Source organism: Camelus ferus, chromosome 10 (assembly GCF_009834535.1).
Source record: "Camelus ferus isolate YT-003-E chromosome 10, BCGSAC_Cfer_1.0, whole genome shotgun sequence".
NCBI lineage: Eukaryota > Metazoa > Chordata > Mammalia > Artiodactyla > Camelidae > Camelus > Camelus ferus.
In genome coordinates, this window is record NC_045705.1 from 31,910,673 (window position 1) to 31,924,692 (window position 14,020).

General features: G+C 34.6%; 2 protein-coding genes across 2 annotated transcripts in view; one reads left to right on the forward strand and one right to left on the reverse strand.

Annotated features, from left to right (window-relative positions):
- The window catches only part of LOC102506531 (olfactory receptor 5D18), a 159,941-nt gene that overhangs the window by 1,833 nt on the left and 144,088 nt on the right, over nt 1-14,020 (forward strand). The window lies entirely within an intron of this gene.
- On the reverse strand, nt 5,982-6,914 carry LOC102519854 (olfactory receptor 4C16). Its single transcript, XM_006178994.2, has one exon. The coding sequence runs from the start codon at nt 6,912-6,914 to the stop codon at nt 5,982-5,984; it is 933 nt and encodes a 310-aa protein (XP_006179056.2).

Genomic DNA, 14,020 nt, shown 5'->3' on the forward strand with positions numbered 1-14,020 from the left:
AGGCTAACAGAATATAGAAGGAGGCGTCTTTTAAATCTAATACAGAATACAGGTCCATGTGGACTGTAGAGAGGCCAGCAGGGTATAGGGATTAGGGACTACTGGATGAATATACTCGGTGGCTTCAGTGACTGTCCTGAGGTCTTGTCCCAGTCGGTATTCCCTGTTGGGTTTCTTTATGGGGGCAGTGGTGCTATTACAGGCTGATTGTCGTGGTCTACTAAGGCCCTGGCTGATTAGGTCCTGTATCAGAGGGACAATGCCCCCAAAGGCTTCCCAGTGGAGAAGGTTCTGTTTTCTATTGGGCCATGTATGTCCAGTTTTAGGCATACTATCACTGAACTGGCTCCCACAGCTCAGTCCACCTATCCCTGGGCCCAAACCTTGAGATTTACTCCAAGGAAGTTTTTCCTCAACCATTAACGTTATCATCTTGTGTCCTTCATTTAAGGGGATGCCAGTCTCCAGTTTGTTTCTTATTAGGTGGATAGTAGCCCCCAGTTTATATAAGATATCTCTTCCTAGCGGGGATATAGGGCATTCTGGGGCGTGCAGGAAGGAATGGGTGGGTGGGCATGTGTTCATCCAACTTACATTCTAATGGCTCCATGAATGCCTGTTCCTAATACCCCTGGGCCTTCCCTAATACCCCTATGATGATACAACTCTTGTGACTGAGTTTGCCGGATCTGGTGCTCAGAACCGGCTAAGTGGCACTGATGTCAATTAAATTTGACAAGGCTTCCCTTGTGTACAATGTCAGCCGGTGCCCCTGAGGGGGCAGCTGGAGTGCCATTCAGGAGTTCCCTGGCTCTATTGTTCTTTTATCTGTTTGGACTTTCTGCCTTCAAGGTTAGTGGATGAGATCTGCCATTTCTGTCCCCTTTTGGGGGCACTAAGGGCATCTTCTCACTGTCCCTCTTGTTTACATATGGCACACTGATTGGGTCCTGGTTTTCTTGCCTTACTAGCCTTCAGTGGGGTCTGGAGTTGAGAGTCTCCATGGGTGGTTAGTCCAGATTCCTGTGCCAACCTGTTGACATTAGAGGGCAGCAGCCAGTGTGGGCTTGAAGAAGGGCTACAGACCAATTGCTAGAGACTCTGAAACTTAATATAGTAAAGTTAACGTATCTTGCATTGAAGTTTCCATTGGGGATCCTTCCTAAGTGAGATTATAGTAGTCCATAGTTATATGCTACAATCCATCTGTTTTTTTTTTGTTTTTTTTTTTTTTTGCATGGATCAGACCAGTTAATTAAATAACATTATTATGGGAAATTTGAGTCCTTCATATCTTTTATGGTTGCTTTTATCTTTGAAATTCCTTTTAAAATATGATTTGCTTCTGATTTTCTATTTTGTCTGTGATGTAGGGGCACTTATTGGAAAGTAGTCGACATGAGGTTTTTCCAGGTGCTAAGTATACACATATTCCAATGATATATTTGAATAATAGGGAAATAATTATAGGATATAGTCACTGACACATCAAACCTTCTCTGAGGCAGGCTTGCACCAAAACTTAATTTATAATGTGGCCTTTATAAGCCTTTACGCTAATTGGAAGATTATAAGAGTATTTTAGGTCTTCTTGTAACAGTGATGGATCTGGTATTTTATCCAATAATTCTCAAAAAGTCTGAGTATTCCTCTTTTCCCAACACATTGTTCCGCAGGCAAATTAATTCCTTGTCAGTCTCTCCTCTCTCCCAGGAAACTCATATACCTCCATGGAATTTGCTATAATATATAAGCTTATCCAGACTCCAAGGATATGGCTGCCAATGGCTATTGCCAAAATGCCGAACCCTAAATTCCCATTCAAAATTCAGAATATCCTTACCAGAATTAAGTTCTTCCCAGCACTCAGATCTAACACTTTCAAGGTCCATTCCTCCAAAGTGTTCTCCCAGCTCACACAAGTTCGTATTTGCGAAGTCCTGCAAATACCTTTGGGGTGTAGGTTATTTCCTTTCACATTCAGAGCTTCCTTTGCATTATGCTGATCTTTGAGTCGATTTATTGGTCTGGAGATAATGAAGGTTGTGTCATCTGATTTCAAAAGGCAAACATCAATCTTTTGAGAATCCTGTTTCAGGTGAATTTCTTGTGTATTCTCCAGTCAAAGGGACACTATTATTTTGGAGCATGGGTAAGGGAATGACTCTGTCAGCCCAAAGGTTCAGAGAAGTGGAAGGTTCAAGATCTCAGGTTTTTACACCCTGAGGCACCTCAGTCACATGGGACTCGAGCAGCACGTAGGACCTTTGTTCCTGTTGAGGACCACTGTGCTCTGCACTTGGCTGCTGAAGTGAATGTCCATGGTGTTGCTCACAGGCCACTATTTTGCAGATTAGAAACAGGTGGCCTTTTCTCGTGCTACATGCTATTTGTTTCCCAGTAATAAAATTTCTGAGTCTTTCTGTATGAATTATATAAATTAAATTATATAACATAATGTTGATTATTTGAAATCTTAATCATGATAATTAGGGATTAAAAGTCACTATTATGTATTGATTTTAATAGAATCAATTTGGGGGAAGGAAATTTTTATGGTAGCTTCTGTATGATCTGTTATTTTGTAGAAATGATCACTAGATTTAGCATTTATCTATTTTTAACAGCTTTATTGGTATATAATTTATATACTATATAATTCACTCATTTAAAGTGTAAAATTTAATGGTGTTTTAGTATACATCAACATTATTTAATTTTGCAACATTATTGTCACCCCCAAAAGAAAGCCCCTACCCATCAGCAGTCACTCATTCCTTTGCACCACCATCACCAGCAATCCTAACCAAACAGTCTATATAGATTTTCTTTTCTGGACGTTTCATGTAAAAGGAATCACCTGCTTTTTCCACTTAGCATAATGTTCCTAAAGTTTCATCCCTGTTGTGTTAAGAATCAGTATTTCTTTCCTTTTTATTACAAGTAAGATTTCATTGTATGGATATATCATTTATCCATTCATCGGTTGATTGATGTGTGGATTGTTTCCCCATTTGGCTATTATGAATAACGTTGCTATGAACATCGATGTGCAGGTATTTTTGTGAATATATAATTTCCCTTCTCTTGGATAAATATCTAAAAGTGGACTTGCAGGATCATTGATCATTATATTTTTATCCTTTTGAGGAGCTGCCAAACTGTTTTCCAAAGTGATTGCACCATTTTACATTACCCCCAGCAATATATAAGAACTCCACTTTCTTTACATCTTCACCAACACTTATTATTGTCTGAATTTTTTTATTCTAGACATCCCAGTGGGTATGAAGTACTATCTCATTATGGCTTAGATTTACATTTCTTAATGAGTAAAGGTGTTGACATCTTTTAGTGTAATTTTGGCCATTTGTATTTATTCTGTGGACATATGTTTATTCATATATTTTGCCAAATTTTTGATCAGGTTTTTATTATTAAGTGGTTGGAATTCTTTATGTAGTCTGGAGACAAGTTCCTTATTAGGTATATGATTTGCAGTTATTTTCTCCCAAACTGTGGGATGACTTTTTACTTTGTTGATAGCATAAATTTCAGCACAAAATTCTTCATTTTGATGAAGTCCAATGTAACTATTAAAAGTTGTTATCATGTACCAATTTAAAGTAACAGCTATACATCTTTTATTCATGGGAATGAAATTCTTAATGACAGTTGCTGTTCTGCTTTCTTCTAAAGAAATGGTCACTAGATTTGATAAACATTTTTATTGGGACTTAGAGATATTAATTTTATTTTGTATTACTTTCTCTGAGAGAGATTTTATATATGATGTAATACAGAGATTTTAAGCTTATGGTTGATGAGTGTTGATAAATGTATATATTCATGTAACCATCAACAAATTCAAGATCTGGAACACTTTCACTAACCCAAAAGTTCTGCCATCCCGCTATTCCGTCAGTCCCCCCAGATGCGACCACATCTCTGATGTGTATCACTCTTTCAGTTTGCCTGTTCTAGAACTGCAGATAAATTGAATCACAGCACTTACTAATTTGTATAGTCTGTTTCTGAGATTCATCATGTTGATGTGTTATCATTAGTCCATTACTTTTCTTTGCTGAAGATTTTCCTATTATATCTAGTCTGACAACTTCTGTCTTTTAAATGTCGTGTATGTTCATTTAATGCAATTGTTAAAATTTTTGGATTTAAATTTATCTTATTGCAGTTTACATTTTCTTTGTCCCCTTTATGACTTATTTTCTTTCTTTCCTGTGTTCTTTTAAGCTGAGTAGATGATTTTTGTTCAGTATTAAATTTTATCTTCTCTATTGACATTTTTGAAAACTTTATATTTTAGAGCAGTTTTAGGTTCACAGCAAAATTTAACAGAAGATATAGAGGTATCCCATGTACCCCTGTCCCACTCATGCATTGCCTTCTCCATTGTTAATGTCCCACAAGAGTGGTATATTTGTTCAATTGATAAAGCTACCCCGGCACATCATTATCACTGAAAGTCCAGAGTTTACATTAGATTTCACTCTTGGAGCCATATGTCATACAGATACAGACAAATGTATAATGGCATGCATCCACCATTGCAGTACCACACAGAGTAGTTTCATAGTTCTAGAAGTCCTTTGTTCTCCACCCATTGATTCTTCCTTCCACTTTAACCCTTGGCAAACACTGAACTTTCTGCTGTCTCCATAGTTTTGTCATTTGCAGAATGTTACATAATTGCAATCATACAGTATGTAACCTTTTCAGATTGGCTTCTTTGACTTAATAACATGCGTCTAAGTTTTCATCATGTCTTTTCATGGCTTGATAACTCATTTCTTTTTAGCACTGAATAATATTCATCTGGATATACCAGTTTATCTATTCAACCACTAAAGGATATCTTGATTATTTCTAGGTTTCAGCAATTAAGATTAAAGCTGTTATAAACATGAGTGCAGATTTTTGTGTGGACATAAGATTTCAACTTCTTTTGGTAAATACCAAGAAGTGTGACTGCTGAATGGAGTTTATAATTCATAGTCATCATATAAATATCACTGTTCAAAGCATAAGATCCTCCTCTATTTCATTATTTGTTTTAATCTATCAATATGTTAATATTCACCAACATCAACTGCTTACAGTCTCTACTTCTGGACCATATCAATATATCACCCTTAATTTGGGCCATCAATTTTACAGTTACAATAAGTCAACATTGAAACAAAATACTAACATTTGTATAATTCAAGAGAAAATATATACCTCCTAAATTCAGAAGGACTCAAATTAGAAACATACATTTTTCCAAAGGAATATCATTATAAGTATAAACCCAGTAGTCAAAGCCTTCCTACGGTCAAAGAAGTTCTTCAAAGGTGGACTTTTATCTCCATATTCTGTAGCTGTTAGAAGGATCTCAGTAAACACATGGTAGGAATTCAAAGTATAACACCAAGAAATTGAAGGAAAATTATCTAGATTTTATACTATTCTTTACAACATTACAATTCTGTATTATTTGAATCTAGTGTTTTCTGCTTAGTCAGGAAGAACCACCAAGTTGAAGGTCTATGATAAGGCAGATGTGACTAAAATATTTAATAAAACCATTTAAAAGAGGGAAAACCTGCCAGGCTGTGGATGTGAGCATTTAAAAGTTTAACTATACACAGAGGAGACCAGATGTTAGCATGAAGGAGGGCATGGAAAACATTAAATCAAAAGCACTGTAATATCAGGCAGGCAACAGAAGCAGAAACAAAGCAGTGAAAACCATCTGTGGCAATGAACTTTGTATACATGTTTACATCTGGTGCTGTCTCATCTTGTACATAAAACTGACTGAACACTAATCAGTGTGTGTGTTTACTGTGCTTATTTTCCTGAATTAAACTAATGCTAATGCCCTATGACAGGATTATATTAATGCCACAGTAAGAGATAATATTCTCTAGGGACTTCTAGGTCAATCTAAACTATGAAGAAAACTATGAAATTTCCACTTACCTTTTGTCATCTGAGATCAGCTTCTTTCTCCATAACATCCTCATGGCATTTTTCACTTCTGCATTCCTCAGTGTATAAATCAGAGGGTTAAGAAAAGGTGCCCCAATTGTATAAAACACAGCTATCATCTTATCCATGGGGAAGGTGGTTGCAGGCCGTGTGTATATAAATATACAAGGACCAAAGAACAGGATGACCACGATGATGTGGGAGATGCAGGTGGAGAGGGCTTTTCTCCTCCCTTCAGCACTGTGGTTTCTCAGAGAATGCAGGATGATAACATAGGAGAACATCAGCACAACAAAGCTCACTGTGCATATGGCCCCACTGTTGGACACCAGGAGTAGGTTGGTCACATAGGTGTCTGTACAGGCAAGTTTTAACAAAGGCTGCAGGTCACAAAAATAATGATCAATCACATTGGGACCACAGAAAGGTAAACTTAAGGCCAGAGAAATCTGAGCTGAAGAATGCACACAGGCCCCCACCCAGGCTAGGGCCATCAGCCCACCACAGACTCGATGGCTCATGATGGTCATGTAGTGCAGGGGCTTACAGATGGCCACATAGCAGTCAACAGCCATGAGGATAAGGATGAAGATCTCCAGGCAGCCAAAGAAATGGGAAGAAAAGACTTGAATCATGCACTCACTGAAAGAGATAGTGGTCTTCTTCAAGAGGGCGTCCGCAATCACTCTAGGGGCTATGGAAGTAGAGAGGAAGGTATCAGATAAAGATAAGTGGAAAAGGAAGAAGTACATTGGACTCCCAAGTGCCCGGCTGGTCTTGATGGTAGTAATAATCAGAAAGTTACCCAACAATGTCCCCAGATATAAAAGCAAGAAAGTGACAAATACTATTTTCTTCCTAACGGGATCCTGGGTCAACCCAAGCAGAATGAACTCAGTCACATTATTGTTCAGCTTCATGATACCATGAATGAGGAGACGGGATGAGTGTAAAATGGATTATCTGAAAAAATAAAGAAATTAATACATGGTGTGTTATTTGATATTGTGGAATATTTTAAGTAAAAATAAGTACTGCTTATCAGGGATATTCCAGCTGGAGTTTCCTAATAATGTATATTATATATTAGTTTCTTAGTAATAACATTTTGTTCTTCAGTTTGCAATGATGACTTCATAGGATCATTATGAGTCTCATATAAGCTTGTGAATGTTAAACTTTCCTATAAAATTCTTTAAATATAATACCTTGTTAGAGTTGATGTGATTCTGACTAAATTTATGAATATATAGTTAATATATAGGCTCCGTTTTGTTAGTTCCTTTGTTATTTTTGGCCATATTTAATATGGTTTTGATTCACATGTTTGGCATTGTGTATTACTCATAATTAAGGATATATTTGACTGCCCTTGGTGGTTTATGATATAAATATAAAGTCATACAGCACACTTAACATCTTAAAGAATATCATATTTGCCCATACATTTCTATTTCTCATATTTGTTACACATATTTATAAAAAGTATTTTATAAGTATAAATACATATAAATTCATATATATTTTTTTTTTCATATGTTTAGCACAAACTTTCTCCAAGATACTCCAGTTTGAAAAAAATGTTGCCTTTAAATAATCTGTTGTAAACTTCAGGCATGTTTATATTTAGTCCTTGACATATGTGATGAACAGAATGAATGTTCTAAGTTATTTAATGTTTCAAAAGTGCCCATTACTATTTTTTCATTCTCCAATGTGAAAAGCACATTTTAGAGTACTCAGATTTCTTTAAGTTACATTTCTAAATGAAAGGAAGTTTGCTTATTTATTAATAAATAGTTCATGTTTTCTAAATTAAAGGTTTTACTTAAGCATGTTAAATCTGGGGTGGTTTTTTTGGGGGGGAAGGATGTCACTCAGCAGTTGCTATAGGACCTGATCATGGTTATATTCCCAGGAGAGTTTGTAATATTCAAGTATTTGAAAACCCCACATACACAGAACAGAGCAGAAAGCCAGAAAAGGGAGGGCAATGTAGGTTTCAAAAAGAGTCATAGAAGATAGTAACTGACTTCTTCATTTAATTTGTTTTTGTCCTGGCAAATAATTATTCAACTTGAAATAATGATGATTTCTTTCAATGAAGGTTTTTTTTTCCCTCTCACATTTGGAAAGAAATATTATCATGGGGTTATTTCAACAAACTTTTTCTTTAGTTCTTTCTTGTGAGAATGATGCTGGCAGTGGTGCTATATACAAGTGAAAATATAAACTGAAATGTAATGCATTTAAATATAAGCTGAAAGACTTACTTATTCCATTGTATTTCTCCTAAATGCCATTTAGTCTTCAATACATTGTCTTGAAAGTTGTGAGCAGCCAGAGCACAGATTATGATCGACCACATGGTTTCCCTTAAATATGTTTTCTTCTCTTGTGGTGAATTGTCTTCTCTTTAAAAGAGATGAAATATCCTTCATTTCTGCAAACAAACAAAAACTCTTGGGCAAACATCTAATGAAGTTTTCAGTTTGGGTTTCCAAGTGTTAGAAAAAAAAATCTCTAGATTTGTGTATAATCCTAATCTATAAGGAAACTGAGCCTTATTAATCATTACAGTGAGCTCCTTTCATTTATTAATTTAAAGAGTGATATATTATAAAGTATTGACACTTGAAAATATGCTAGGCATTGCAAGCAATTTGATGTAAAAGTCTGTGTCACTTCAGTATTTCATGATGTTGGCCACTGCATTGAGTGTACAGTTTTGGTTTGTATGCTATCAAGTCTATTTTCCTATCATTTTCTAGGACAAACTTTTTTTTTTTTTTTTTTTTTTTACTTTTGGACTTTCATATTTAAGATAAATTAAGAATTATAAATACATATGGTCATATTGACTCATTAATAATTGTGTGTCCTTATCAAATATTTAATCAGTAGGTTCAGAAATACATTAAATGTCTCCACCCAAATCTGCAGCCATAAAGCCCCTTTTTATGTATTGATGTTCCAGACAATTCAGACTACTTTAGTCATGTATTTAGTAATTTATTTGAAAACATTTTTAACATTTTTTGTGCCCTCAAGTACATTTCAGGGATGCACATTGTATCTTGAAAGAGGGGTTATTAAACTATTTTGTAATTTGCAGTACTTCACAATCTAGAAAAGGAAGACTGTAGTTCTCAAGTGAACCATACTGAAGTCTTTGTGTAACCAGGGTGTGTTCATGATGCCATGTGAGCAGGTAAAGATTAGCAGGTGTATTAGGTGGGGTCTCCATGGTGGAGGTAATGTAGTAACCAGGGATTAAAAATAAATAGGTGCAGAGTATCCAAACTCACCTTGCCCTCTTCTTTCTTCCTGAAATGCCTTTCCATATCTAGTTGATTCAACCTTCCGGGAAATTGAGAACCACACTTCTGAGAAATGTCCTCAGGACGGCTTTCAGTGATTGCCTACAAGAAATTAAATTCACATCCCTGCTTTCTAAAGTCTTTTCTCTGTAACTTTTCTTATAGTAGTCTGTATTGTTGCTTATAATAAGAATGTGTATGCTTATTTTAGCTACTTTTTTGGAATAAGTATGTCAGAAAACTATGTGCTATTCAGATGTTATTCTCCACAGTTCCAACCCAATGCCTTGTACAGTGTAGATGCTCAGTAAAATCTTTTAAATTGAATATTTTCTATAACCCCATAAAAGGTAGTATTTACCTTATTGTTTTAGCATTATGCTGACTATAATCCACATTAGTATCATTAATTTACTGGGATCTCCTATCTATAGTGCATGGTAAATAGACAAACATGCCCCAATTTCATATAGCCAAAATAAAGAAAAAAATTATAAAGATGAAAATAATCTATTACTTACTGTTAGAAGACTCTCTGAATTAGCATCAAGTCTGCCTATCCTTTTTTGTTACCAGCTTTCATACAGAACACTGGGGAAAAAATAGATTCCTTTTTTGCATTCCAAAGGGAATATTTTAAGACTTAATGATGTAAGATACTAGTATCCTAGAGAGTTGATTCCCCAAAGTTTCTCCTTAGTCAGGTTCATCCCAGATGTAATCAACTCAACTTCTGTTTGTCTAGTTAGCCTGTAAGAACAGCAAGTTAATCCACCTCATACTCAGGAACCAGATACAAAGATATTGTTTGTAATTACTATTACAATAGTTACTATTTTCCTCTGTCTGAAAAAAAAAAGTATCAGGGAAAAAGGAAAAAGTGAGAGAGGTGAATAGGAAGAAGAAGAAATTACATCACCGGTAGAGGAGAAAGTAGATCACCAAGAAACTATTATGCTCCCACCCAGGGCCCTAAGTTACGCACCCCTGCATTAGGAAACAAACTTTTCTAGCCTTTATTTATTTTTTTTCCTAGTTCCAATTTTTTTGTGCAGGTACAATCCAGAGATAGCACTATGGTGCCTAAAAGCAGAGACTTCCCCCACCAAGGAACCATAGATGAATAGCAGCTGGTCTGATGATTAATATGTATATCAAACTATTTTTGCAAACTGAATATATATCTTATATTTTTCAAATTTATTTTTGTTTGTTAATTTATGTTAGTAAAAAGACATATTAAAGGAAATAACTTATTGAAATAATTTTTTTCATCAAATATTTATTGACTAGCTTTCGTAAAATAAGCCTTGTATTGTTTTCATATGCTGACTATTGTGAATAATGCTACAATAAAGATAAGAGTATAGCTAACTCTTTGCACTCCTGATATCAGTGCATTTGTGTATATAGACCCAGAAATGGAAAGTTGAATCATATGCTAATACTATTTTTCAACTTTTTGAGGAACCACCATACTGTTTTTCTTAATGTTGTATTATTTTACATTGCCATCAGCAGTGGACGAGAGTTCTGTTTTTTTGACATGTGTGCCAACACTTGATCTTTGTTTTTTTGATACATCCATGTTACTCCAAGTGAGGTGATATTTCATTGCAGTTTGGATTGCATTTCCCTGACAATTAATTATGTTGACCATGTATTCATATACCAGTTGGCAGTTTTTATGTCTTCTTTGGAGAATAGTCTACTCAAGTTCTCTGTTCATTTATTAATGCATTTGTTAATTCTTTGCTGTTGAGTTGTAGGATTTTTTTGGTATATTTTCAATTTTAATCTGTTATTTTGTATGTGATTTATAAATAGTGTCTACCATTCTGTAGGTTGATTTTCCACCATGCTTATGGTTTTCTTTACGATGGTTAGTAATGCCTCACTTGCCTAAATTTGACTTAGTTGCTTTTGCTTTTGGGTCTTTTCCAGAAGTTACTGACAAGCCTCATGTCATGAAGGTTTTCACCTCTGTTTTCCTCAAGGAGTTTTATGGTTCCAGTTCCTACATTGGAGTCTTTAATCCATTTTGAATTGATTTTGTATATGGTGTAACATAAGGGTACAATTTCTTTCATATGATTTCCTTATCCAGTTTCTCAGTGTATTTGTTAAAGAGATTCTCCTTTCTCCACTGTGTATTCTTAGCTTACTTGTCAAAGAGCTGTTCATGGTGTATACTTGGGTTTTCTGGGTCCCTATTCTGTGCCATTGGTTTGTACACTTGTTTTTATGTCTCTGTCATACTGCTTTAATTATTGTAGCTTTTAGATATGTTTTGAAATCAGGAAACATGATACCTCCATCTTTATTTTTTTCCTCAACACAGCTTTGGCCAATTGGGGACATTTGTGGTTTCATAAGATTTTTAGGGTTGTTTTTATTTCTATGAATAATGTCATTGGAATGTTGATAGGAAGTGCATTAACTCTGCAGATCAATTTGGATAGTACTGGCATTTTAAAAATATTGAGACTTCCAACGTATGAACACAATATGCCTATTGATTTTGTCTTCTTTATTTCATTAATGATTTGTTGTTTTCAGTGTAATAACATTTTACCTTGTTTGACAGGTTTATTTGTTAAGTATTATTTCCATGCTATTGTAATGGGATTGTTTTCTGAACCTCATTTTCAGAAAATTTGTTGTCAGTGCATAGCAAAGCAGTTAATTTTTATATTGATTTTGAATATACAAATTACTGTATTCTTTACTAGTTCCAATAATTGTTTCTTGTAGAGTGTTTTGGGTTTTCTAGGTATGAGAACATGCCATCTGTAAACAGGTGTAATGTTTTCTACTTTGGTGGTTTGGAAGCCTTTTATTTCTTGCCTGATTGCTCTGGTTTGGACTTCTAGTATTACATTGAGTGGAAGGAGTGAACATGGGAACCTTGGCCTTATTCCTGATCTTGGAAAAAAAGCTTTCAGTTTTTCACCATTGAGTATGTTGTGAACTATGGGCTTTTAATTTATGACCTTCACTGTAGCAGGTTCAGTTCTTACTATTCCTATTTTGTTAAGAATTGTTATCATAAAATTAATGTTGAATTGTATCAATTATTTTTGCTGTATCTGTTTAGACGATAATGAGGTCTTTAACTTCTATTCTGTTAACGTGCTGTATCACACTAATTAATTTGCCTGTGATAAGCCAATCTTACATTCCAGGGATTAGTTCCACTCGGTCATGGTGCATGATTTTCTCACTGTGCTGTGTCTTTCAGCTTGCTAGTATCTTGTTTAGGATTTTGTACCTATTTTCACCAAGGATATTGGTCTATAATTTTCCTTTCTTATGATGCCTTTGTCTGCTTTTGGAAACAGGGTGATACTGGCTTCATAAAGAAAAGTTTGCAATTGTTTACTCTATTTTTGGAAGAGTTAAAGAAGGATTTGTATTAATTCTTCTTTAAATGCTTGGTAGAATTCACCTGTGAATCTGTCTAGTCCTGGGCATCTCTCTGTTAAAAGGGTTTTGATTCACTAATTCACAAATTCAGTTGATTCACAAATTCAATTTCCTGTTTGTTAACTGTTTTGTCAGTCTTCTTATTTCTTCTTTAGTTAGTCTTGGTAGTTGCATAGTTGAGAGATTTATTCATTTCTTGAAATTATTTATTTGTTGGTGACTAGTTGTTCACAATAGCCTCATGATCTTTTTTTTTTTTAATTTCTGTAGCATTGGCTGTAATGTCTCCTCTTCCTTTAATTTTTCATCTGATTTGATTCTTCTTTTTAAATTTGTTAATCTCTTTAAGGATCTGTTGATTCGTCTGTCTTTTCAAAGAATCAACTCTCAGTTTCATTGATGTTTATATATCATTTTATGACATTGTGTTTGGAAAGCTCACTCTGTGTTATTTTGATTCATTTAACTCAATCAACAAATTTTGTGGTTGGCCATATGGTTGATCATACATATACATGAAGGCACTTGATAAAAAGGTATATTGCTATTATTATACAGAGTGTTCTCTAAGTCTCAATTGGTAGATGTTGATGTTGATTTCTTCTATAACCTTGCTGATTTTTGTCTTTTCCATTTTTTTTTAAGAAAGGGATTTTGATTTGTCTATGTTTTCAATTCCCTAATTTTTTGGTTTTCAAATTTTTCAGTGTATTTTTTGGTGCAAGCAGTTATGATTGCTATGTCTTCTGGATGGACAAACTCTTGTCATTATGTAGTATTTCTCTCTGTTTCTGTTTTTTTTTTTTCCTGATAATTACTGTTAATAATAAGGCCATTCCTACTTTCTTTTTGTTAATGTTTCCATGATATATTTTCTATCCTCCTACTTTATATTAACATAATCAGTTATATTTCAAGTGAATTTCTTGTAGGTAGAGTTTATCATGTTTTTAATCCATTCTGACAATATCCATCTTTATTTAGAATGCCTACATTTACAGTTACATTTATTGTAAATATTGGATAATATTGCATGTAATGCAATTGTTGATATTAAGGATAATTTAGGCTTGAATTATTTTATTTCAGTGATGGGGACAGCCCCCCTGGGTATGATTTACATTGTTGTGCTGAGTCTAATGAGAAGGAAGGAAACTAAAATGTACTAGCTGCTGTAAGTAATGATATCAGAATTGAAACTTGAAGAAATAAACTTAAAGGAGATGGGAAAATACTAAAAAAAACCCCAAAACCTTAAGTACAGAATGTTCAAACTATCT